Source organism: Plectropomus leopardus, chromosome 19 (assembly GCF_008729295.1).
Source record: "Plectropomus leopardus isolate mb chromosome 19, YSFRI_Pleo_2.0, whole genome shotgun sequence".
Lineage (NCBI taxonomy): Eukaryota > Metazoa > Chordata > Actinopteri > Perciformes > Serranidae > Plectropomus > Plectropomus leopardus.
Window position 1 is genome coordinate 3,166,056 of NC_056481.1, and position 27,897 is coordinate 3,193,952.

General features: G+C 39.9%; 1 protein-coding gene across 1 annotated transcript in view; it reads left to right on the plus strand.

Annotated features, from left to right (window-relative positions):
- LOC121959005 (PH and SEC7 domain-containing protein 1-like) overlaps window positions 1-25,864 on the plus strand; it is a 69,266-nt gene extending 43,402 nt beyond the window's left edge. The window contains exons 12-18 of the mRNA XM_042508186.1: window positions 7,448-7,491; window positions 16,779-16,972; window positions 17,809-17,879; window positions 18,582-18,739; window positions 20,628-20,772; window positions 23,492-23,635; window positions 24,135-25,864. Of these exons, the coding sequence (XP_042364120.1) occupies window positions 7,448-7,491; window positions 16,779-16,972; window positions 17,809-17,879; window positions 18,582-18,739; window positions 20,628-20,772; window positions 23,492-23,635; window positions 24,135-24,410 (1,032 nt within the window). The 3' untranslated portion in view covers window positions 24,411-25,864. The remainder of the gene's footprint in view (window positions 1-7,447; window positions 7,492-16,778; window positions 16,973-17,808; window positions 17,880-18,581; window positions 18,740-20,627; window positions 20,773-23,491; window positions 23,636-24,134) is intronic.
- Window positions 25,865-27,897: the final 2,033 nt, after the last annotated feature.

The following is a 27,897-nucleotide window of genomic DNA, read 5'->3' on the forward strand; positions in this document are numbered from 1 at the left end:
AACCCCGCGCTCACGTTCGCTCAAACCCCTGGTGTTTCCAGACCTGCTGGGAAAGGCTCAGGACGGACAGAATCACCCGCAGGCCAGAAAGAGGAGGAAGGTACTGAAAACTGTTGGCTATTTCCTGTTAATGTTATTGAGAAACGTCGTTTATCATCACAAAAGTGCTGCACATCTTCAAAACACGCCCCCACGCTTTATTTAGTTTGTCTCACACCAGAATGAAACGTCTAAACTTTTGATATGTCATCCTCATGGGTGTAACGGTACACAAAAGTCACAGTTCAGTGTGAGATTGCTGCAGCGTAAAAACGTAATGCTTTTTTCCCCCATTTATTTTGAATAATAATAACTTATTTTATACAGCACCTTTAAAAAAGGATTTTACAAAGCAAAGTAGAAATGGGATACATAGATGGCAAAACAACAACTGAAGGCCAAACAGTCCTGTTGAACACAAAAGAGAAGAAACTATGGCAGAGTAAGGATCAAATTAAAACAAATAAAACAAATAATGGAAGATGCAGGACGCATAATGTCAATATAAAATAATACAAAGAAATAGACCAAAAACAACAACAGAAGCAATAGAGAAAGTAACAGCACAAATTAAAGGAAATAAAATAAATAAAACATGAATTAAAAAGTTAAAATAAAATAAATAAAAGGAATAAAAAATAAATAAAAACGAATAAAAAAATTACACTGTACCAACACTGAACAAACAACGTACCCTATTTGTTTATTTATTTATTTATTTATTTAAAGGTATCTCCATTAGCTGACACCTGGTGACTCCAACTAATCCTTCCAGTGTCCAAAATTCAGTAAATCATATTCATATCATTATATCATGGACACAGTTCTTTGTGTGATGTACATTAGGTTAATCACAAAAGACGCCGTGTAAGCTGCTTAAGTAATGCAGTCGTAAATTACGTCTAAATAAGGATTAACTGTTGGATTGGTATATGCAAAGAGGGCAGCTACTCCAGCTCTTGATGGCACGATAACAAGACTGTAAAACTAAAAAGTATTTCTTATGTTATGAAATCAAGAACACCAAAATACATGGTATAAAAAAATATTAAACTTAATTATCAGGGTTATCACGGTTAGTTCTTCCTTGGCTGTATGTAACTTATTCTCATAAAACATAAGAAGTCGACCAAACTGGCACCCCATGAATGACATGTACTAAACAGAAAGTTACATAAATAAGATTTAGGAAAAGAAACATGGTGACGACCTTAAAACGATTTAATGTTCATCACAGCAGGTAGATAGAGAGACAATTCAATTCTTGTACAATATACAAGATTCATTGGTGCAAACAGGTAGGCAGGAGCAATAAATAATAAATATAAATAGATTATAAAAGAGAGCACATCTTACAAAATAGTAGTTTTCCCTACAGTTATTGGTGTCCTGGAGGAAGGCCCTGTGTTGGAAAGTCGAATTTCCGGCTCATGATTACATGGGGTATAAACAAATTGTGATGCATTACTTTTTTAGGTATACATACAAACTATACTGCTATATGACAATGTAAATGCCAGTTTCTTCAGTAAGTGTTTTATTCTGTCCTGCTTTTGTATCTAAACGCTGCTTAAAGCAGTGGGGATAAGGAATTCGGCTCCGGTTTGCTTTTGTCTCGTTTTTGACCTCATCCCATTGATCGGCCCATCTCGTGATGCCGTTTAATGTGCGTTAGCATTTTGGATATGCTTCCGGACACAGACCCTACAACGCTGGATCAGTGCCGACACATTGTCCTCGTCTTATGCACAACTCACTCTCTTGTGCTCTTGTAGCTGGCGGGTAACCTGCAGACAAGTCGTCCAGCTCCACAGTTTCATTTGCTCTCACCACAGTTAGCAGATTAGCTTGTTTTGCTGCCCTCAGCATATGTTGCTAACAGTCGTGTTGTAGTACTCGAGGTCAGTCTTGGTCTAAAGACCACGTTTTGAAGGTCACGCTCTGAGACTCAACCATACTTTTACTCGCTTTTGTCTCGGTCTTGGACAAAGAGCACTCTGGATTTTTAAGGCCAAAACTGTGGGAATATTGCTTTATTTCCTGTGCAGAAAAGGAGTACTGAGCAAAGATGATGAAGTTAATTTTAGCTCCCTGGTGTTTGATTTTTGTTTTTGTTGCTCATGTGAAACTCTCACATAAAATTCAACAACTTCACATTATTTTATCAAGACATTTCTAATGGTGCACTTGAACACACACACAGTATGGCATTAAAGAGTTGAACTGATAGAAGTCAGAAGTGTCAACGGTTTGGTCTTGACTTGGTCTCAGCACCTCAAAGTCTTGGTCTTGTCTTGGTCTCGAGACACTCTAGTCTTGGTCATGAGTTGGTCTCAGTGTGGTTGGTCTTGACTCCAACACTCTCCATCGGCTTTAAGCTAAAAGTCTTGGTTTTGTCTTGGTCTCGAGACACTCTAGTCTTGGTCTTGGTCTGGGTCTTGGTCTCGGTTTGGTTGGTTTTTGACTTCAACACTGACTGACTGAAATTGTGCTTGTGAAGTTTCTACAAGTTCTACATTTGGGCATCTTCGTACCGTTTATTATTCAGGATGGGGATGCATGCACTGAACTGTGACCCCTCATACCATGATGGTTTGGTCCAAACCGTTACAGCCTGACTGACCCAGCCTGACGTTGAATAAAAGCTCATTGTCATTTAAAACCAGATGGACAAGTGTATCAGATGGTCTGGTAGGTTTTTGTTTATTTATTTATTGTGGATGTTTTACAGCCACGTCTTATTAAACGTATAATCTCCCTCACTCAACAAACAGTTATTGCATGACATATTCTGAAACTACCGTCGTATTATTGATTTACCGTCTGAGCAGTTTGTATACATCCACATATGGAGTGTAGGCCGTTTGATGAAGGAGACTGGTCGACTGCCAGCTCAGTACAGCACGTTGTGTAAAGCCACCACTCAAGGCTAATGACTCTCATTTGCTGCCACTTGGTGACGTTGATGAAGCAAGTAGGTGAAGGTGACGAACATCCATCCTTGTCTGAATGAGCCTCCAGACTGAATGACTGATTTATACTCCACCTTCATCCATCTACCTAGATTTTTATACTTACCGCCCTCTTTAGTCTCCTGTCTTTAAATCTTCACTGTCTTTGTTGTTGGTTAGGATTTACAGTAAGGGGTGTTTCCTGTTTTTTACAAAAAATACTCTTCAGGAATAAACATTTTAATTAGACTAAATCTGTTCCATGTGGCCTCGGGTAAAATATCGAAATGTATGCACATTTTAACAGTAATCGAAAAAAAAGAAGATGGTAACATGATAAAAAAAAGACATTTTTACAGATTAATAGTTCAGACATATTTCAACAGTTTCAGCTTCAAGATCTGCTATTTTTGTGAGGATTTTCTGGTGATAATTAAATAAATATATATTAGTTTCAGAGTTGCTGAGGGATGGACAAGCAATTTAAAGTACTAGTTCACCCAAAAACGATATAAATTGTACTTATTACCCACTTGGGTTACCCAATGGCGTTTAGTAAAACAGAGCACCCAAAAAAGTAAAGCATAATAAAGTGAACAGACTTTGAGGGAACAGCTAAAAGATTCTCTTTCTGAAATTGAAATGAAAACACAACTATTTTCTCTACACTGTTGCTGAAAAAAGCATTTTCGGATTATCTTCCTGTGAAGGAATTTATTGCACACATGCAACAGTCGTGTCTGGATTTCCGTGAGTCCACAAACAGACACAACACACTTGAATTTATGCTGCACAGGGAATTTCAGATGTTTTAGTACCTTTTTTTTGCTGTGTGTTATCACCAGTATGTTTTAATTTTTCAACTGCAATATAAACATCTAATTTATTTTGTTTTTTGGGTGAACTCGTCCTTTAATAACATCAGGGCCTTTCTATTGCAAAGGCAAATTTGAACTTGAAATCGAACAATGTATTAACTCTCCATAGTTAAAAGTATACTTAAATATAGTAATATGAATGCAAAACGCAATTAGTAAAGATAACAAATTCACATCATGAAAAAAACCCAACCTAACCACAATAATTTAACACTGATTTACAGAAACTGCGTTGTGGTTCAGTCCAGTAGGTATCAGTGGTGTGACATGGAAACACAGCAATGGGTCAGTTAAATCAAACAAATTCGTTTTTTTTGTGACATCATTTCTGGTGGAAAGGCAGCAAAAAGGAAAAAAGGAAAAAAAAAAGGAAAAAAAAGTTTTTGTTGTTTGTTGATCTGCAGCAGACGTCTCACCTAAAGGTCACACCATCCGCGTCATGTCGTGATGACAAAGTCAGCTCTACGACACTTTAGAAATATTGATATAATACTTACGAAACATACAAATGTAACATATCTGTGTTTCTCAGAAAATGTCAACTTTTCTTACGGTGACTGGACAGAATATATTGCTGTTTTTTTTGTCAACAACAAAAAAAACGACAAAAAAAATAAATACATAAACTTTCACAGCTTACAAATCCAAATTTAATATTTGATGTTGCTCAGATTTGTGCAACAGCAGCGGTTCCTTTTTTGAAAGTGGCTGACTCTGGAAGCTCGGCTGTGTTTCTTGATTATTAAAATGCATGAGCATGTTTAGCTGGTTTGAATGCAAAGATCTTTTACAGTGTGGAAACCAGTGCTAAATGTGTAATGGTCGGGGCTGGATGGTCGTTAATATTCATGGAAGTATCTGTGATTAGGCGAAGTTTCAAAGAAGACTCAGGGAATGAACCTGATTAGGCACGCCAAATCAAACCCCCCATTATAAATCCAATTTCACTTGAAAAAGAGTCACAATGCAACAAAATCATATTCATAAGAGGTTGGAAGTCCAAACAGCAGCAGTGAGGAGCAGCAGCAGCAGCTCTTTAATCTGAGCAATGTGATGGGAAATGATCGATTTTTAGCTGAGAGTGAGGTTTCTTCCCCCCTCATGGTTAGAGGGAACGCGTGAAGCCGGTCTACGAGGAATTGAGAGGTGAGCGAGGTGGTGATAAAGTGCCGTTAAGTGTCCTTTCCATCACCTCTGCTGTCACTGCTGTCTATCAGCCGCATCATCCTCGGCCTCCGCCAGCTGTCAGATGGCTTCACGCTGTCTTTTACCAGTCCAGGTCCCGACTGTCGCTTCAGATTTTAACGCAGCCGAAGCTTCATTTCTCAGAGCAGAGATGCAACGCTGAAAAAACACCCTCATTAAACTCTCCCTTCTTCTGCCTGCTGCTGTTTTTATGTGTTGATTGTGATGATAATGAAAGTAAAAGAGTGGTTTTCTCCCGAGAGTGGAAACAGTGACCCACAAAAAAAAAAAAAAAAACTGGTGCAAGGAAGAGAAAAGGAGTCCAATCACAAACAAGTAGGAATGGATTTGAAAAAAACATCAAGATAACCCAAATAATATTATGAATATTTCTTCCTCAATGAATTACAGCTGTAAGGTACAGATGGAGATGGAGATATGTGTGTGTGTGTGTGTGTGTGTGTGTGTGTGTGTGTGTGTGTGTGTGTGTGTGTGTGTGTATATATATATATATATTGCTCTAGCTGTCATAGTCTACCCTGGGGACTTCTCATCTTTTCTGGGCTTGGTTTGAAGAATGGGTCTCCTGATGACTCCTTCAAAGATCGGTTCTGCGCTGATGGACTTTTGATTCATTAACCCTTTAAAATCTAAATTGTCGTCAGTACTTTGTGCTAAGTTTTGATACCTTTCATAAGCTTTTAAACCTTTAAAACCTCAAAAGGCTGGTTTGATTTCTTTCAAAAGCAGCATTTTGGTATTAACTGTGCTGCAATTATTAAAAGGTAACAAGAAAATTGCCTGAAAATTAGCTAAAAAATATATATATATATATATATATATATTATTTGGCACTTTTTTCCTAGATTATTACTACATAGAGAGGTTTTACTTTTGATACATTTTGATATTAATGTACTATTAATTGAGTCTAATTTCAATTTGTTATTCAGTCTCAATAATTTAAAAAGTCACTCACGTTGCTTATAGGTGCCGCCAGAAGAAGATTTTGGTATTTTTCTGAAAATCATTATTTGTTACAGATGCATGTCGCATAACAATGTTTCTAATGGATATATAGTATGAAAGACTATCATCTGGAGGGGGGAGGGGAGGATGGACGGCCTGTCACCAGGATGAGACGGCTGCCAAGCTGCAGACCATTTGAGACCAACAGACAACAAAAATGGTTGTTTTTCTGCGAGTTATAGATGTTTCCATTAGCTTTTTCACCACGTAACATGGCCAAACCGTGGCTATTTTTCCTTCATCTTATAAGCCCCCATAGGTGTGTTTTTTAGGACCCAGTGCTGCATTTTGATTGGCTTTTTGGTCATAAAAAAGTAGTTTGTTTTTTTGTTTGTTTAGACATCACTGATTTTCCTGCTGGTGGAGAGACACGAGAGGCAGATGTTTTGGCATGGACACAGTTGTTTTCCCTGCTGAATTTATTATTCTTACAAATAATCTGTTATATACTTGTAATCATTTAATCTACAAGATAAAATATTGAAAAATGTCCATCACAACTTTCAACGGCTTGTCATTATTTTTACTGATTTTTTTCTGTTCTGTTATGCATTTTCTCACTAGTTGCAGATTTGTTTGCTACAAATTTTCCCTTTTACTAATTTTATTGTTATTTTTAAATTTTGATAGCCATCACTGCTAGTTATATCTTTATCTTGAATTTATTGCTATGATAAGTTATATATGCTTTTAGTTCACTGAATGTGAATCCAGGGCATCTCTGTAAAAGATCTTAATTCTCAGTCAGTTTTCCCTGAATAAACAATAGTGATGATGATGATAATATAGAAATAAGAGCAAATGTTGAGTTGATAAAGACCTCCTTCGTCTTGACTAGTCAATTAATCAAGTTATTGATCAGCACTGCAGCATTTAGTCGATCATGTACAGCCACCTCAGCTGTTTGTTTTACTCTGTCATGTTTAGTTTTTTTGTGTCCACGTCCCAGAGCTGTAACTTAATTTGGCTTCACGCGAGTCGATGCGTTTGCGTCAAAGTCTAAATTATTTATCGGGCCGATTGATTTGCTGGTCATCCATTGACAGGCCGGGCGCTCTGCGGATAATGGCTTTGTAATTGATGCTGTGGTGGTTGCACTGATTGGATGATTGATGGATTGTTTGGCAAAAGAAAACGAGTTAAGCTCAGGCAAAGGGCAGCTTGAGTGGCGTGAAAAAGGGATGACATTTCTCCAAGTACAATTTATTGAATGAGAGCCGGCTTGCTTACTGCGCAGCTTTCACTGAAAATCACAATATGCCTGCCCACCCCTCCTGTAATATGTGATCAAATCGCCAACAGCTGAGCGTAGCTGCTATTTGTCATATTTGTCTGAAATGTGATTTTCTTGTTTTTCCTCTGCAGGCTCTCTACAACTCCATCAAGAACCAGAAGCTGCAGTGGACGCTGTGAGTCACTTTATGTTGATTTTATTCACCTTCATAGATAGTTCAGGTTTTCTGAAGTGAGATACTTATCTGTAGTTAGTGTATTACATACTGAAGCTGGCTGTCAGAGCGCTCAGCAGAGATATACAGTACATAAGTAAGAATATATGTAAGAACATAAACAATATGTGTCACATGTTAAATACAGCCTACATTCAAGAGCTGGAGGAATATATTGCACATTTGAATAACTGCACAGAGGATTGCTGTAGTTGAAATATTGCACTTAATCTTGCAGTTAAGACAGTGTATAAAAGCATTGTTGCACCTTTGAAACCCCTTAAAAACCTTAATATTATGCCACGATCCCTGTGTTTGCCAAAATATGGTTGGTAATTTGCCCGGAAATCTTGACTTTGACTACAAATTACCGGAGGTCCTGATGTAATACCAGTCCCGTGCGAATAGGACTGAAGACATTCACTGAAAAACATGTTTTTTTATGTGAATTGAGGATCACCGACTGTCATCTACTGTATGTAACACGCTGACTATAGATGTCATTCAGCCCCACTCTCTGAAACACACTCAAACACACAGATTGTCCTGAAGGCCAGGAAACAATCAGAGGTATTGATTAACTTGTTAGCATCCTCATTAATGACGTGAGCGTTGTCTGGCATGTGAGGGGAACATTAGTGTGTCAAGGGTTGCTATTCTGGATCACAGCTCCGGAGCGCCTCGGAGATGCCAATTAAGTCACTAGCTTTCCGAGCTTTGTTGCCATAGCTACGGCACCATGGATACGACTCCATAGCTACCGCATTGCTCTTTCCTCCGTGTGTTCTCTCAGCAGCAAACACGCAGCAACAGAAAGGATGTACTGTACGTTCAAATGTGCACAGGAGATATGTTTGTATGTGTGGTTACATGTTCTGTGCTGTACATGTGAGAGTGCAGAAAAAAACAAAAAAACAGACATGACTCAGAGAGAGAGGCTCAATTTAAATGGCTCTTTACCTGCATCCTGTACAAAGGTGTGACCACAGCCTCCCACTACCTCTCCAAAAATAGCTGCAGCAGCGCTCCCGAAGCAGCCGAATAAAAGTGGTCAGAGAGGAGCAGATCGAGGAGGAGATCCGCAGAGAGGCAGGGAATCCAGTTCAAACATCTCCGCTGACATATAGACAGCTATTTAAACACTGCCGCTGCATAAGAGGCCACGCGGGGATAGAAAAAAAAGATGTCATTTTTAGACATGTAAACACTCATACAAGCAAAGAGAGAATCCACCTCCAAACAAAATGAATTGCAGATTAAGAGATTCAGCCCACAGCAGCAGTCTGGGCTTTTTTTTTCTTTTTTTTGGCAGCACATGTTCGTTTTTAATATTTCAGCCTGCTGAGATCATTGAAATAGAGTAAAATCCTGTCTCTGCTTTGCAAACCCCTATTTGGAGAGCGGAGCACAGTGTCACTTTTTGCCACCACTTTCACACCCGACTCGCTCAGTTGATGCATATTTCATCACGCAGAGGACATTTTTTCACTTGACTCAGATCACAACACGAGGACTGACACCCTGTGACGGTTACACTTCAGCTCTGCATCGATTCTGAGGCTGAAAATGCTGCTTTTGTTTGTCTTGGTGGGGAATGTTTGCGTGTTTGTAATTGATGTTTGCAGATTTAAATCACAGCACAATAAAGCTTGTATTATATTCTTGTGCAGCCAGAAATAGAAGCAGGTTAATTGCCAAGTAGGTTTTCACAGAAAAGGAATGTTTTGGTCTCCTGGTGCATAATGCATAAAAGACGTAGGGACGTATTGATTTATTGGCTGAACTTTGGTAACAGCTGATCCTGGTTTTGTTGCAAATAAGATGACATTCAGCAATGAACTATGTTTTTTGTTGTGACGCATCAATTTTGCACAGGCTCTCATCTTAAAATGCCCAACTTTACAGCAGAAATAAAAAAATAAAATAAAATAAAATAAACATTTTGGTCTCTATAGCTAAACAACTGTACGGAGGTGAACTTTTATACAACTTACCTGTTTACATTTTATAAGGGCCCAAAGTTACACATATTTAAAGGTGGGCCACTTTGAGCGACAAGCTGTCTGTTGATAATCGGGGCAAGGCAACTTTATTTGTATAGCGCACTTCATACAACAGGGCAATTTAAAAGTGCTTTAGGGAGCAATAAAATATAAAAACATTAGAAAAGATACAGATTTACGATGTTGATAGTGTCCTCGGCTTCTCAGTCAAACCCACCCCTCACTCCTCCACAGCTCCCCCCTCTGCCAAATTTGGTTGCTTCTGGCCCCAGAGAACCAAGCTGAAAAGTGAAACTTAGGCGAAACTTAGGCTTCACATACCGTAATGTATGGCTGAATTACTTCAGTCCAGTTATTTTTTTGATAATGAAGATTTCTGTGGGGTTTATATTAGTCTGGGATATGTCAATGATTAGCAGCCACACTGATTGTGACAGTGTGCTGAGTGCAAATAGCATGTATTTTCTCCATATGACAACTATGGTAATGTCATTGTCATCATATGGAAAATAGGAAAAATGAAAAAAATTCAAGACATGGCCCAAAAAACCTGGCAAGAAAATGAAAAATGAGAAAAAAAAAATGAAAATACACAAAATAAAATAAAGTAAAAAAGTGCCCTAAAAATTACCTAAATATGACTTTTAAAAGTGCTGAAAATTAAAAAATGTATGCATATGTATTTATTTTTCTGCAAGGCAATTTTAGAAATGAAATAGTTATAAATTTCATTTTTGGTCATTTTTTGGATAGCAATTTTGTTTTCTATATTTTTTAAAATAATAATCCCCTACTTATTAAAAATAATCTTTAGGTCATTTCCTTGTCACATTTTACTAATTTCAGTGGTACGTTTGGTTACCTCATGTTTTCTAAAGAAATCAAACCAGTTTTCAAAGGTTTCAAAAGGTCGATAGCTTGGGAAAAAGAAATCCAGGTTTCAAAGGGTTAAATTAGAATGGAAATTCAAACAGTGAAAGTAGGAGTCACAACAAAACAAACTACATAACAATAACTCTAAAAAAAGAAATAAACAGAAAAACTAAACTATATTTACAAGGAGGATACAGTTACTTATATACGTACATTTCTGTAATAAGACTTTTTAATCTGTGTATATATTTACTAACTCACTCGCAAAACACTGCAGCACAGCTCTGTGATAGAGGTGTGATTTTCAGACACTAAAACAAACCGCATGCTGCGATTACATGAATACTGATTGTATATGTGGCATGTGCATCACATTACAGGTGCGTGTGTGTGTGTGTGTGTGCGTGTGTGTGTGTGTGTGTGTGTGTGTGTGTGTGTGTGGGCACGCAGTATTTTAACACAACGTACAAAAACACAGGGATGGATGTTATTTCACACCCCCACAGAGAAAAGACACGGCCACTCTCAACGGTGCAGTTGGATGCACCCACATGTTCTTCACACACACACACACACACACACACACACACACACAGAGGCATACAAACACAGACATATACAGTGCACACATGCTTCCTCCTTGAGGAGCGGGGGTGGAGAGCAGAGAGAGGGAGGTGGTGGGCATTGTGCACTAAGAGAGAGACGCAACAAGTCGGAGATTCAGGAGGATCTGTGGATAGAAACAGCGTGTAAATGACAGAATTTCACCGTATCATGTGATGCGTACAGCACGGAGAACGGAGTAAATGAAATGAGCGATGAGGAGAGGGACAGACGAGACCCCATCTGCTCTATTATTCCTTTCATCCTGCTAATCCCTTTTCTCCTCCTCCCTCAATGGCTCCAATCATCTCGTCTTGCTTTTGTCTGCTGCTGCCGTGTCTCACCTGCAGTGTGTGTGTGTGTGTGTGTGTGTGTCTGTGTGTCTGTGTGTGTGTGTGTGTGTGTCGCCAGATTGCATCAGATCACATTAAACATGAGTACATTAGGTCTTTGTTTGGGATTTTGTACTCCTAAACCCCAAACTCTGTGGAATTAAATAAAGCAAGATGATAGAAACTGTAGTCTGTAATGGCCCTGACACACCAAACCGGCGGTCAGTGTTGAGCCGTCCGTTATCGTGTGCAGACATACCGTACCGTTGGCCCTCGCCAGTCTTCGTTGGCTCTTTTTGTTAAACTGGGCATATTAAATCAGCAGTGACTGAAATCAGTACCTTAATTTCAACACGGTCTCACTCTGAAATCGTCACATGGTGGCTGTCGGTCAGTGACCTTCCACGTCAAGATGTGATGTTTCAGGTATCCTCGCCGTGTAAAGCTATGACGTTCCCTATTCAAAGTGAGAACGGGTAAACATGAAATATATGGAGTGCAAATGTGCTTTCAGGGCGGGCAGTGGGCAGGCGTGGAGGTGGATGGGTCCCACAAACACCTGACTTTTGTGTGGGAGTCCAGAGTTTGTGTCCCGTGTGTGTTTTTATCTAACAGTCCGCGCTGTTGTGTGAATATAAGACCGTGCCGCGTCATCACGTCGCGTCATTTGTTGACATCGCCGTAGCGGCATCCTGAAACGTCATAGGTTGATGTGAAAGGTCGCTGACCGACAGTCAATATGTGACGACTTCCGAGTGTGACCGTGTTGTGCGTTTACATGCACGCTTTTTCTCAATCTGATTGAAATCGATCTGATTTAAGATTTCGGGTCAGCTGTTTACGTGGCATGCCCTCTAAATACGATCTGGAGTTTAAATGCGCCGACACGTGAACGGAGCAGCTGTGTGCAGAAATTCTGAATATAGTAGCGTGACAGGGCCGCCGACTCTTACCCTGACCATGAGTCAAAATAAATAACGGAGTGAGTTTCTACGGTTACGGGGCCGCTCGAGCTGTTCGAGCGTCTTGTCTGCCTCTCCAGAAGCTGAAGTCAAACTAACGGCTCAAATGGATATTTATCGCCTATTCAGTATTTCCTTTTGTTTTGACTCTTTTAATCAAGCAGCAGATTAAAAAAACAGCATTTTCTAGAAGTGGAGAAACGTACGTCGTCACGTCCCTTTACGCGGGGACGATGTCCTAAACACTGGAGAGACTGATGAAGTCTTTATGTGTCAGATTATAATTTATCTTCCTCTTTAAATCCAGTCGTCCTCTGGATGGTGTGAATGTGAAGTGAACGAGTAAACGAGTGTCTGGATGAGTTCATGTCCTCTTTCACTTGACTGTCTTTGAGTGTTTTGTTGGTGTCACAGGTGAAACACAGCGGATGTGTTTCTGCAGGTTTACTGAGGCAGCAACAGCTGCGCCGAGTACCCAGCATGCACTTCTTCTTTCAACTGACCAACCTGGCCGCACGTCTTTTTCTTTCTCTGTTTCCTCCCCTTTGTTTTCTTGTTCTTTCTTTCCTTCTTTCTTCCTTTCTTGTTTATTTTCCCTTTTGTGATTTTATGCATTTTTATCTATCTTCTTTTATTTTTCTCTCTATTTTCTCATTTTAATTCTGTTCTTGTCTTCTGTTTATACTTGTTTGCTTTCATCTCTCTCACTTTGCAGTATTTATCGTTCCTGTTTCTTTTTTTCCCATTTGTTTCCCATCTTTTATTTCCTTATACTTTCCTATGTTCTGTCTTTTTTTATATATTTTTCTTTATGATCTTTATCTTTCTTTACTTTTTTCTTTTCTTTCCCACTGCCCCCATTTTCCTTTAATCTTACTTTACTTTGCATTATTTTCTTTTTCCTTTCATTTTTTCTTGCATTTCCCTTTCATTACCTGTATTTTTCTTTCCTTTCACCTCTTTCGCTGCAGTTTTTTTACAGTGTCTTTTGCTTTTGTTTGTCTTTTTCTCCTGTCTTCATTTTCCTTTTTCTTTCTTTTCTTAAGTTTTGCTTACTCATCTTTACCCGTCTCTCCTTTCCTTTTGTTTTTTCTGTCCTCCTCTCCTTTCTGTTCCTGTCACTTTCTTTCTTTTTCCTTTTCTTTCTTTTCAAACCTTTTTATTCCTGTCTTTAGTTTTTCTCACCTGTCTTTCCTTCCTGTTTTTGTCTTCCCTTTCCCTTTCTTTTTTAAACATTTTCTCTCCTTTCTACAGATGCCCTTTTCTCTCCTTTAATTCCCTTTCCTTCTTCTTTTTTTCCATCCTTTTCTTAATCTCTTCTTTCATTTCCCCATTTTTCCTTTCCTTTCTTGTCTTTGGTTATCACCTTCTCTCCTCTCTTTGTCTTTCTTTTTTCTCCTCTTGTTTGCTCTCCTCGTCTCATCACTCGTTATTGAGGATAATGTTCTGCCATCTGAGAAGGATCAGCTTCATCTTTTCTCCCCCCTCGTCCTCTGTCTCCTCACTTCTCTCCATCCATCCATCCCCCCTCCCCTCTCTCTCTCTCTCCGTCTCGTCTCCACTTTGTCTCTGTGTAGATTGGGATTCAGGCAGGCCGGCAGTTACCAGGCAACAGGCTGCGTGCTCATTGGCTCCGTCTCTGCCTCCCGTTTCTCTCTCTGGCTCCTGCACGGGGTTAACTGCTGTTATGTACCGTTGGTTACTCATAGCGTGGTCTCGGGGGGGTTCGGCATCCAGCCATTTTTCTATTTTCGGGCTGAACTTTTGCATGGGTGCCGCCTGGTGAGGTAACAAGTGGAATTGCCGCGTTACCTCACCAGGCAGATGCAGAGACGCTCGGCGCTGTTGCCTAAAGCATCTATCATCTGGTAATGTGACAAATCCCTTTAAAAACACTAAGAGAGTGCACACTGTGCATTGTGAGGGATTATTTAGGCGAGAATGGGATTAGCACTGCTGTAGTAATGTGTATGTAAGTGATGCACAATACTAAATATACAGTAATATACAGTATATTCATATAAGAGGCCTTATTTATACTCTAAAAAAGAAGTTTATAAGATTTTTAACAGAACAGATGAGATGAAATGCTGATGGATACACTAATAGTAACAACTGTAGAATACAAATAGAATACAAAAAGGTAATTAGACAGTAATTAAATAAATATGAAGTAAAAAGGGTCTTGTGCACAAGAATATATATCAAGATAAAAACAAAAATGGACAATAAAACATCTAAAAAATTGTAATAAAACAGAAATAAAAATACTAAAAAAAACATTTATATATACAGTAATATAAAAGCAAAAATTGATGATGAAACATTTAAAAATGTTAGTAAAATAATAATAAATTAAATAAAACACATTTGAAATAAGAGAGGGCTAGTAGACATGAATATACATTAAGTTAAAAAAATTAAAAATTAATTACAAAATATTCAAAAATGGGTTTAAAAGTTTTAGAATCAGTGATATACTAAATGAAAAGTATAGATGGGCAAATAGACAAGAATATACAGTCATTTGAAAGCAAAAATTGACAATAAACTGCTTAAAATGGCAATAAAACAGTTATAAAATCAGTGAAAACTAATATAAAAAGCAAAGCCTAATGGAAAAAAATAAAAGATGAAAAAACAAAATTAAATGGGTTTGGAAATATAACAAAAATTCTTCATCATCCAAATAAAAATATAAATGATGAAGAATCTTGTTTGGTTGGAAATACACACACACACACACACACACACACACACACACACACACATACACATACCGTCATTACACATGAGAGCTCTTTGAAAGAAGTAAAGCTGCAGTCATCAGAATCCTCATTTTCAAAGATGGCACCTCGAGGCCCGTTCCTAATGATGTACTCCGAAACTTCAAATCCACCAGCAACAACTCTGAGCCTTAAAAAACTCACTTTAAAAAACAGAGTCTGGTAAAGAATATTATATTAAGAGACATGTCAACGCTCCAGTTTCTTTAAAATTAGGATTAAAGGATATGTCCTTTTATTTTAAGTCTTATTTTTGTTAGCTTTGTCCATCATCTCAGTGCAGATACTATGAGATTTAATTTTCTAATTCATCATTCACAGGGAAGCTTTGTACTCAGGGTCATTAGGTCAAAGATTTCTACTCAGCCAATGAAGTTTCTCGTATGTGAAAGTTAATTTATAATGTGATCATCTTGTGTCTTTGCCTGGAAAACTTTTCTCAGTGTTCCCACACGTGGTAACAAAGAAAAAAAACAATCAATATAAAATCCATTCTCTAAACATCAATGTGTGTGATGTTTATTAGAAATCTGTTAAGATAACTCATAAATTAATTTGGTGAATACAGTGTTGTTTTTACTGATAGAAATAGTCATCAAAACTATGAAAACATTGAAAATTATCCTTTAATTAATGACATACAAAAAGGCATTTAACTGCAGATGATCATAGCCATTTAACCCTTTAAAACCTGAGGAAACTGGTTTGATTTGTTCCAAAAACAGAAGGAGAAGGGAACAAGGAACTTCACTGGACATGGCCCAAAAATTAGCTAAAAAACTGTAACAATTTTTTTTATGTAAGATTATTAGACACAAATAATTTTTGAATATTTTTCCTTTTTTTTGATGATTTTCAAATTATCCTCTCATCTTTTTTAAAAAAAAAAATTAAGTAATTTTCTTTTCACTTTTTACCAATTTATTGCAATGTGTGGGGCATTTCTTGCCCGGTTGGTCGTTGTCTTTTGTCCTCTCGTTTTTGAAAGAAATCAAATAATTAAATTATTTTTTAAAAACTGATATCAATCCAGGTTTAAAGCCAAAATTGTGATCGTGATCGGTATTTGATTGCTTGTGCAGCATTACTGTAAGGTTTTATCAGCACCATTCATCCTTTCTTGGTGAGTCTGTAAAGTCTGAATTTTTGTTGCAAACTCTCTCTCACCTCTGCGAGGCTTGAAGAGAAGAAGCAGTGCCGGAGATGCGTCTGCATTTCTTAAAGGAGGCGGCCCCCCTGGGGAAAGATGCCCCTGTTTTTCACCTCAAAGCTGGAACAAGAAAGACGGTGTCACTCTTCAACTGTGGTACTTTTTGATCAAGGAGAGCGGAGACTTGTGCTCCTCGGGAGAGCCGCAGCAGGAAAACACACAATTAAAGCTTTGAAGGCAGCTTCATTCACTCAGGTTTCTCCCCCCCTGAGATACATGAAGCTTTGTAAATGTCTTGTGCGAAAAAAAACCCGACAGCATCAGTGGACGTTGGACATTACTCATGTGCTCTGTATGAAAGCAAAAGTTTCCCAGTCAGCGTGTGAAAGCTCTCGTCCTGCGCAGTAACAAGCACAGAGTGAGAGGCAAATGGACAGGATGAATGATGATGTGTTTATCTGCTAATGAGACATGACACATAAGTGTTGATCACCACGGGATCTGTTTTTTATTTATTTATTTATTTTTTGTCTCCATAGCGACGAGGAAGAGCTGCGGAAGTCATTTTCGGAGCTCGGGGACAGCCTGTGTGACTCCACCGCCTCCAGATCGGTGAAGGGGGAGGGCAGCAGCGGGAAGAACCTGACGGACGACACGCAGCCGACCGGATTGCTGCTGTACAAGAACGGATTCCTCGTCCGCAAAGTCCACGCAGACTCGGACGGCAAGAGAAGTACGAATCCTCAGACACGTAGTTTTCACTCTCACCCAAAATTCAAAATTCACTCTTGCATTCAGAAAAAGCAAGTCAGTGTCGTCTCAAGGCCCATTTTCTATCTTTTGAGGTACTTTTGATCATCATTATCCGTCTTCCCATAAATTTACACTTTTACAATTACATTTTACAATTGAAGTTCAGCAAAACAGTTTTACATTACAATTTAGTCGAGCTGTGATACGATATAAAGTATGTATTTTCAGAATTATAATTTAAAAAAAAGTTTTAAATAAATGACAAGACAAAAGAAAACTGAAAAAGATATATAATTAAATTCAGGAAAAAGACAAATTAAATAAACTGTCATGGAGCTCTTTAATAAAACACAGCATTATGTTCTGCAGGTGGAGTGGACATGGACATGTAGACTTAAAAACGGCCAATTTTCTACAGCGATAATAGGACGGTTCACCCCGAAACAAAAAATACATTTTATCTTGAGTGACGAGTTCATGTTTTCTGGAGAGAAACACTGACATTTTTCAATTTTATTTTTTTTATTTTATTTTATTTTATTTTATTTAATTTTATTTATGTATTTATTTATTTATTCATGCATTAATTCATTCATGTATTTATTTATTCATTTTCAAAATTTTTGTTACATAAGTAAATTTTAATTTTTAATTTTAATCTTTTTAATGTTTTCATAATTTGCAGAGGGGTTTGTTGCATATGTCTATTTGTAACAAGTATATTGTAGGCAACTAGAATTAGTGTCCTCTACTCCACTTCTGTCTCAGTGTTTATGCTGTTGTGTGTATTTATGTCCACTTTTGTCCTCTCCGCAGCACCGAGAGGGAAGAGAGGCTGGAAGACCTTCTACGCCATCCTGAAAGGGCTCATTCTCTACCTGCAGAAGGTAAATCACTCACATCATATACCTGTACCAGTAAAAATGTCTTTGCACTTACCTTCACTTGTTCTGTTATCACTGCATTTCACATAAAAGAAGGTTGCTTTTATTTTTAAGTCTTTGAGAAGCATTTTGCAACATCTAACACTTAATATTCATTATTCAACCTTTAAAACAACAGGTGACATCATCTCCATTAACACTGTAATTTGTAACAGAACACGAATCTTTAGATGCAAAATGCTCTTTTGTGACGAGTCACCTGCTTTCACATAATCCCCAAAAAACGTAACACCAAGCACTGATCCTATTTCCTGTTTATTTGTCTAAAACGTGCTCTGAAATCGCGTCCTGGCTTTAGTGTAGCCTCTGCCATCTTAACGGGCAACAGCGGCTCCAAAAAAGTGTCACCAAGTGAACATAAACAGATGAATTAAAACAGACGACATCACATAAAAGCAAGTCTGTAAAATGTGTTTGAAAAAGTCATTTAAAAGATGAAAAAATGCGCAGCGCTCTATACCTTTCGATCCATTGAGTTGTTTTTAGTCGAGCTGGTTTCTGTGCAGTACTGATGTTTTTCTGCATCTTTACTCTCTTGCTGCTACTTCAATAAAAGATGTTCTTAGTCAGCTCCCCGACTTTAATAAGTGTTAGGCCCCCTGGTGTTAATCATAGCATTCATCTCTTATTTATAACTGGTTCCAGGGGGAGTACAGGCCTGATAAACAGCTGTCTGAGGAGGACCTGAAGAACGCCGTCTCCATCCACCACTCTCTCGCCATGAAGGCTTCAGACTACAGCAAGAGGCCCAACGTCTTCTACCTGCGCACCGCCGACTGGAGGGTGTATCTCTTCCAGGCACCGTGAGTCCCGTTTAATGTTCCTCACTGAGCTGAAGTAATGTGCAGAGACCGCGCGGCTCTGCTGCAGAGAGCAGCGTGTGAGCGCGGACAGCTGCATCTGCAGCAGACCTGAAAATTCAGACCGTATCCAACCAGATAAAACTCGACTTTAACCACACCGAGCACAGATGGACTCCTGTCTTTTCTTCTGTCCGCCTGAGCCACGCTTCTTTCTCTCTGTCCAAAGTATGTGGACACCCCTCCTTGTCTATGTTTGCACACTTTTTGGTCCAGAAAAAAACAGCTCTATTGTTTATTGTTTATTGTTTATTGTTTATTGTTTATTATAAGGATCCCCATTAGATTAGTCAAAGGTGATGAAGAAAAGTGTTTAAAAAGGGGTGGCAGTTATTACAAAGTTATTAAAAAAAACCTCTAAAAATGTCCAGAAAACTATATTTATAACGATATAATTATATTTGTAAAGTTATGTTACAGAAAAAAAAAAAATTTGATTTTCTTAACACCTGTTAAGATAATCACACACATTTTTTCAGCACTTTCTCTGGCTTATTTCCCACTTATTTTAACTTTTTGCTTACTTTAAGGCCATATCTTGTTTAGTAGCTTGTTGTTTTCCACCTTGTTTTTGAAGAAATCAAAACAGTTTTGCTCAGTTTTAGAAGGGTTAACAAACTTTACTGTCAAAAATGACATTGGTGTTCAAAAACAGCATCTTATTTTTAATCATTAAAAATTACACCAAGCATCTTTTTCTGCATTATTACATACTTGTGCATATTGGACAACGTTTTTATATCGATACAGGTACACCTGTGATAGGACGATATCGGCTGATTTCATTTGCTAACTGTTATATCACTCAGGATCTAGAATCTGTATATTGTACTGGAAAATGATTATTTTTACCAAGTCCTTGAAATAATTAAGTGGCTGTAAGACCTAAAAACAAATGATTTAGTGGCTGATGTGTGAGTTATGTGAAAAGATGGATTTGCTCTGAAGCGTTTCCTCATCTGGTGTGGAAGAATTTGACCGGTCTGCACAGAGCTCGACCTAGACCCCACGAAACAATGGCTGTGAGCCAGACCTGAGCACCTGACATCAGTGTTTAACCTCAGTGATGCTTTTGTGTCTAAATGGGACCAAATCTCAGCAGCAGGTTTAACATCTGGTAGAAAGATTAAGCAGCAAACACTCCCCATAGTTTGGGATTGACACATTCACATATCACATGAGGGTAATATCATGCTGTCCACATACTTTTGGACATGTAGTGTATCTGTGGCTGGCTAATCACAGCTGAGCGCCTAACCTCAGCTAACGACAAGCGGTGCCAGCTGCTGCAGATGTGGCCCACGGTGCGCAGAACACATGCAGAGAGCACATGGATCGATTAACAGGATGTACTGTATATACTGTAGGTGGACGCTGAGAGGAGAGGTGGAGGTGTGCATGTGTGTGTTTTCAGGATCCAGGCACATGAGTGGCCACATGTTTCAGTCCCCAGGAGGACAGGCTCTGTGCTCCAGTTGCAGCTTGCATTTGTCCCAGATACTGTACCCCTCTCTGTGTGTCTCTTCGTCTTTGTCTCTCTACCTCTCTCTCTGCCGCTCCCCGGGGATTCAAGCAAGGCTGTCTGATTCAATCTGATATTTCTCATGGGCCCCTAATGGGTCTGTTAGTGTAAAACCGGCCCTTTTCTCTCATGCATTAATTGGCTCCAAAATAATTTCTTTGTCAACAGCGAGGCTGCGTTCTCCGATAATTATCCCTTTGATGCTGAGAGCTAACCACGTGCTGATGTGTGTGTGTTCCTACTGTTTCAGATCTGTTTGTAATTGCTTTCTGTGTGTGTGCATGTGTGGGTGTGTTTTATACATCGCAGGAACGCAGAGCAGATGCAGTCTTGGATCACACGGATCAACACGGTGGCCGCCATGTTCTCAGCTCCTCCTTTCCCAGCAGCCATCGGCTCCCAGAAGAAGTTCAGCCGGCCGCTGCTGCCGGGGACGATGTCGAAGCTGTCGGAGGTATCTTAATGCGACAGATGTTTCATGTGGGGGCTTCTGCTTCAGTAGATGCACTAATACCACACAGTAAAAGTAGTGCATGTAAAAGCTCTGCATTAAAAATGTTACTTAAGGGGATAGTTCACCCAAAAATGAAAAGTCAGTCATTATGTACTCTGCATTATGCCGATGGAAATTTGGGTGAAGTTTTATAATCCTCAAAACACTGCCAGAGTTTCACAAAAAGGTATTGCATTCATCTCCCAAACAACTTAGCCATGTTCACGTTTGCGGGGAGCATGTAAACGCTGGTGTGCAGATACCACAAGCTCCTGCTGGTTTTTGCACGAGCATGCATACATACATCAGTACTTCCCAAATCTATGTATTTTCCCTAAAACAATACTATTTCAAATGCTTCTGCCTATCATTTGCATGCCCTGAGCATGTCTGAATATGCACGTGTATGCAGTCAAACAAGTGTGTCCAGGGACACTACTTGGTTGTTTATGAGACTTTTTGTATTGATAAAGTTTTAATAGTAATTTTTTTGTGAAATGCGTGTGTTTGGGAAGTACTGAGCAGATGACTGGATACACGAGATTATACTGTGTGAGTTGTGTGAAAGTTTGTAAACAGATATTTTAATGTAGTTTTGCTGTTATTATTGGATTCTTCATTCATTGTTGAGTCTTTTTTATGAATTCAAGGTAAAGTGGTGAACATTTATTTTACATAGAAATTCTGCAATAGGGCTGCAGTGAAGGAAACTAATCCAAATGTGTGATTTTAGACGGTATGTCGGTATTGTGGAATCAACACAACAGCACATTAACACAACAGCGTCGACCTGTAGCGTGAAAAATGTCAAACGCGTCAGGCAGCAAACATTGAAATAATATGGCAACAACAAACTTTCACTGTCACTATATGACGACGGATCTCGTCGTCTGCAGAGTGAGGACCTCCCAAATCTTATGTTTTTCCAATTTGTGGACATTTTTGGTTGCTGTTCTTCTTTGAGGTCTCCTTGTGCTGCTTTTGAGGTCTCCTGGCAGTGGGTCACACACATAACACGTCATCAAAATGTCACATCTGTCCCGTCCCTTTTGCACAGACGTTGATTAGGCTGTTACCAGCTCCACTGCTTTCTTAAAGGTGGCACAATCACAATCCACAATCCACAGTTATTCCTTTTACAGATAATGGCCTTCCTGCCTTTTACACGCAGTGTAAAAGAGGCTAATCTGTAGTCCTCGAGGGTCTGAACCCGGGCACAGTCCCTGTGAAATTCATCAGAGCAGCCGATGCAAAGCTTTGAAAATTAGAATAATGATCTGTTCTCTGCGGCCATTTTCAAAAGGAGTCGACACGTCATTTTTCACAACGTAATGGCAGTGTAATTAGAATTAAATTTTCATGAATAAACACTCCACTTAACACCGATGTAATATATCACGAGTGGTCACTAACGGTTGACGAGTGCAGGCGTTTCATTCCTCATGTCGATCTTTTGTGAAGTCAGAAGTGGAAACACATTCAGGATGTTTTACAGACTGAGACACTCAGGAAAAATGTGCTCAGCTTCTCAGAGCAGCTTCTATTAAAAGCCGATATGTTTCCTCCTAAAACAAGAGTGTTGATGGGGTGTCGTGGTGGGCTTTTTCCTTTTCCTATCACCTCTCTAATATCCACCTTTGAATAAACACAAAAATATCCCACAAAACTGTTTTCGAAACGAGCAAAATAAATCATAATAACAGGACACTGTCTTGTTATAACTGTACTGATCATTATTGTCATAGTGACAACAAAACACTGACATACATACGTCAGGGAATCATTAATAAACACTGGATATATTTGTAAAGGCTCAGTGTTGCAGGTTTTTTTCACTCAGACACACGAGTCAGAGATGAGTAAAGTCTAAAAACGATAGTCGGGTACCCAAATGAACATTTAAAGTTTATCTTGCTGTAATCACAGTCCTTGTTCTGTGAAAACAACTTCTTTCAACGTTTATTTGAGGCTTCAAAAGTCTGAATCAGACAAATCAGGTGAGTATCTTTTGAAGTTACAGTTTTTTTGTGTGAAATTCCCTCTTTGTGTTTCTGCTCTGAGCCGCAGCGGAGAGATAGTGACACAGAAGGATTTTGGTACAAAAAGGAGATAACTTAAGTAGTCTAGCTCAGATCGTTGATGTCTCGTATTAACTTAACATAAACTTTCTAAAATAGTTTTGAACAGAATAAGAACTCTGGACTTTGTCATTCATCACTGACGCACAGAACAGAATTTCCGGGTCTTGGGAGGTTACCAGTGTGAGATGAGACACACACAGACAGACTCTATAGACAATTCTTCATCCAGTTAAAAATGTTGTCAAAATAACCAAAATCTACAAAATGTGTTGTAAATAATGTTGCTTAAAATTGGATAAAACCTCAGTTTATCACAGTTTCTGGCAGACACAGGCAACTCTGACACATGCTCAAAGGAGATATGACGCCAACAGGTGACCTTGACCCTCATTGAGGAGACAGATTTGGTTTCGATTTGAGCATAGTAGGAAACATTTGGGTATAATCTTAATGCACAACTCAATATAAAAAGTTGGTTGAGTCGTTTCAGACATTTTAATGCAGAAAAAACATTTTCTTTTTTTTTTTTTTAAAGAAGGCAGGTTTTTACTATTTCCCTCATCTCCCTCCTGATGTCAGTGTTGACTTTGTGTTTGCAGGAGGAGCAGATCAGATCCCATGAAGCTCGATTCAGAGCCCTCTCCACCGAGCTGGCCGAGCTGCGCTCCTACCCTCCTGATCGCAAGGTCAAAGGGCGCGAGCTGGAGGAGTACCGACAGCGAGACGAATATCTGGAGTTTGAGGTGAGCTGCACTCAGAGACAGAAATACATGAGAAAGGCAGTGAGGCATTAAAGGAGCCCTATTATGCTCATTTTCAGGATGATATTTGTATTTTGGAGGTGTGTTAGGTTTACATGCTTTAATGTTCAAAAATCACCTCCGTCTGAAACTGTCCACGCTACAGCTTATGTCCCGCCTCCCAAGAAGCTCAGTTTGCTCTGATTGGCCAGCTGGCTCTCTCTATGCACATGCTATTCTACTTTTTACGTTGTGATGTCACCAAGTAACAGATAAAAACACTGAAACTCAAACGACCTGTTTCAGGCAGCTCAGGAACAAAGAGAGCTCCTTTTGGCTTTGACTTTGGGCTTTATTACGTTGGAAACCTTTGATAAGCACGAAAAAACTTCACAAAACAATAAAGAAAAGGGAAAAAACCCAAAAAGCATAACAGGTCCCCTTTAAATCATTGTTACAGTGCTGCAGCGCTCTCAGTTTCTCTCTCTCTACACCTTGACAGAAAACACGGTACGGGACTTACGTCATGCTGCTGCGAGCCAAAATCCGGAGCGGTGAGGAGGACCTGTCTGTGTTCGAGTCCCAGCTGCTGGAGGACAACGGTCTGCAGCGGGCTCACTCCAGCCCCACGCTGCAGGACAGCAGCCAGGCGAGCCAGATCAGCCAGGCCAGCAGCGCCAGGGACGGAGGCACCAGCAGCAGAGCCAGCGGCTGCAGCAGCAGCAAACCGCGGCAGGAAGGCCAGAGACACAGCTACCGGCAGGCCGTCAAGAAGTGAGACGGGGCGGGGGCGCCGGGAGCGGCACAGCGTTGCACTGCCAGCGGCAGGTCGTCTCCCTGCATCGGTTTTTATTTGAGATCCAGGAGGGTTTGGAGCTCTGCTTGACGGGGGAGCAGGAGTGAGGGTCCACCCCACGCCCTCCCCCGAAACCACGACGCCCTACCCGGCACCCCAATCTTCTCATCGAACAGAGGAGGTGCAGATCCTGTGAGTGGCTGAGGAGCACCGGCGAGGGTGCAGGAGGTGGGAGGAGCGGCTGGGAGGTCACAGATCTGCAGAGACGAGGAGTCTTTGAGAGCTGGGTGCGGCCGCAGACTGAACTGTGCAGCGAGAAACAGAGAAGTGCGACAAGGACGTACATCCAGCATCCCTTCCTTTTTCTCCCCTTGTGTTCCTCCTCTCCAGCCACACCCTCCCACCCTTTATTTTCTTGACCTTTCGCTCAGTTTTTGGGACCAAACGTTTTAAAACATCACATTTTAGACGATTTGAAGCGCTGTAACCGTCACTGGACTTTATCACCGGGAGCCATTTACATTCCAGCTCCTTGTTTTTTGTCACCGCGGCGTTTTCACATTCCTCACAGGAGCCGGACGTCACAGCTCTCAGCTCACTGACGAATCGGGATCAGTCTGGATCTACGGAGCGTGTCGAGGGTGAGGCCTCTTTTCTCTCGTCACTGACGGGCAGTTCGAGGCGTCAGCAGAACTCCTGATATGCAGCAAATGCATCTCATCTACATTTTTTATTTTTTATTTGCTCTACTTGAACAGGCGATCTCTTTCCCAGTTGCTTTGGCTTCTGTCCCGTGGTGTGCTTCTGTTCTCTTTCTTGGCCGAATGTTTTTCTCCAGTGATCCGCATGCCTGCATCCAGCACTGCTTCTTTTAGGCCTTTTTACTACTTTGAGGGCAGCAGACGTCGCTCTCCGGGGTCCTTTTTCGTTTTTTTCTCCTCATGCCGGTGCCGTAACCCAACATCTCCGTCTGTACCTATAGGCTCTCATTTATAAAACCCTATTTTAACACTCACCAGGCAGACCCTGAATGTTCTTGTTTTTTCAATATTTTTATGGTATTTTACAGTCGTTTGTTGATGTTGAACCTCCCGTGTATGTCACGTATATGAAGAAATATGATACTGAAAATGTAAAATATGTTAACCCATACTCTTTGTAAACATCCGGGATGTGTTGTGTGTATATATATATATAACACACCATCAGCTTATATTGTAGGTATATATATTTACAATATATTCAAACACACTATTGTGAAGATGCGTTAGGTGCACTCTTGTACGTCCTAAAAGCGCTACACGATAACTTTCTTTTTTCTTACATGGTGGTAATAATTCAGCACAATATGAGTATTATAGTATGTACCTATCAGAGATTAGTAAAGGGTGTTTGTGGCGGAATTACACACACACACACACACACACACACACACACAGACAAACACACAGGTGGTGGCGAAATAATGCTAATTGTGATTTCCGTGGTAACCCAAAGACAGCGCATGGCATGATTTCAAAGGGATCAGGGTTGTTGTCAGAGATGCATGAAAAAGGTGGAGAATGTATCGGAGAAAAAAAAGATTGATTTCGGAGGATGTGGGCGGCCTGGTTTAATGTTTCGGTAGCCATAAACGCCTCATAGCATTATAGCCATTCTCTACTCAGGCTTTAAAGTGACACCTTGAGCAGCTGCAGCGCCGGCGTCCGACCAGCAGGGGACTTTTTTTTCAGCCATAATCACACCTGCTGCACCTGCAGTGAATATGCATGGCCACTCACCTGACTGACAGGTGGGGGGCGGGTATCGCAGGGCTAAATGACACAACACCTGTTTGTATTAACTTTTCGGGGTCTGTTTGTTTGTTCGTCTCGCTGGATGTTGTGCGGCGTGTGCATGCTGCGACTGAGCTGTCGTGTCGTCTGAAGCTTCCTCCGCCTCCTCATGTCGTTTTAACTCTTAATGTGAATTTGTTTTTGGGAAACTTGATTTAATATTCAGGCTCAGTGTTTTTTTTGCCTCTGGATCACGTTCTGCCTGCAGTTTTAGAGCTGAGACGATTCGTTGATTGACAGAAATGTTTTGTTTGACTCGCTTTTCAAGCAAAAAATGCAAAACATTCCCAGTTCAGGCTTCTTAAAGTTTCTTTCTTTGTCTTTGTGGCAGTAAACCTGAATGTCTGTGAACGGATGAAGCTATCCATAGATGTTTGTGATCGCAGTTTTTCACTGCTTACAACTAATGCTTACAATGAATCGATAATAGTGATGGGCGAAAAACACATCTTTTTGGTGGAGTATGTAGTGGATCAGTCTGTCAAGCAGCCAAGTTCTCGTGAATCCCAACTCGAGTCAAGTCTGAACAAAGCCTCAGCTGTAATGTGGGAACAACGTGGACGCTACAAAGGCGATGTGTTGAAAAACGGATCAGCTGAGCCATCAAATCTGATCGGGAACTCATTTTTCAGATTATTGTGACACCACATGAATGAAGAGGTAGCTGGGACGTCTGCCGCCGCCCCTCAAACAGATAATCGGTCACTGACGTGTTTGTAACAGCTTATTGAGCGCACACAGCTCACCTGCGTACAGGTGAGACGCAGGTGAGCGTCTGTATTTATGTAAACTCATACATGATGACTGGTGACCCGCTGAGGAGAAGTTTAGTCCAACGTGAACGTAATATTAAGGAAAAGATGACATTATATTCTGCAAAAAGTATCAAAACTCAAACGTTTTTTTATTGACTCGAAAGAGCCGATACTGTGAAAAGAGTCTTTCCGCCCATCACGAATCGATGATGTGTTTATTATCTTCATCTGTTTCTCCTCTCCTCCTCTGCTTGTCTCGTCTGCACTTCCTGTCTTTTTCTTCACCTCAGTCACTTTTCAGTTTGGTGTTTTTGTTTTTTTTGTTTTTTATAAAAAGGTTAATGTGAATATTGTTGCCATGGCTGACATCTTGTACCTTTCACCAGTGATAAAACTGGACATTACAGCTCTGTATTTATTGATAGTGTTTGACTCGGCTGTTTATAATGTGTAAACTGTCGCAGAGCAGCCAGACGCGAGCTGAGTGCCATTCACGGTGTTCGGAGGAGAAGGACGATGAGTTTCAGTACGATGAATCCCAATAGTTCATATGTTTGAAGCACTTATCAGATTTTTATAATGGAAAGTTACATTTATTTTTAAGACTCTATCGTTTATTTTTATTTTTCACTAGAAATGATCTTTTTGTTTAACATTGTTATCACTGGATTTCACACATGGAGCATCTCTGACCGTACGATTTAAATCAGGCAACACGTGATTAATTATGCTGACACACGATGCATTTTGTCTCTGGCGTCATCCTCAGTGTCACGTTCTCTCACCGTAACACACTTACAGACACCTTTTCATGCTACGTTCACACGTTTCACAAGCTAAATGACGCTTTGAAAACTGAATGTTTTGACTTCTCTCAAA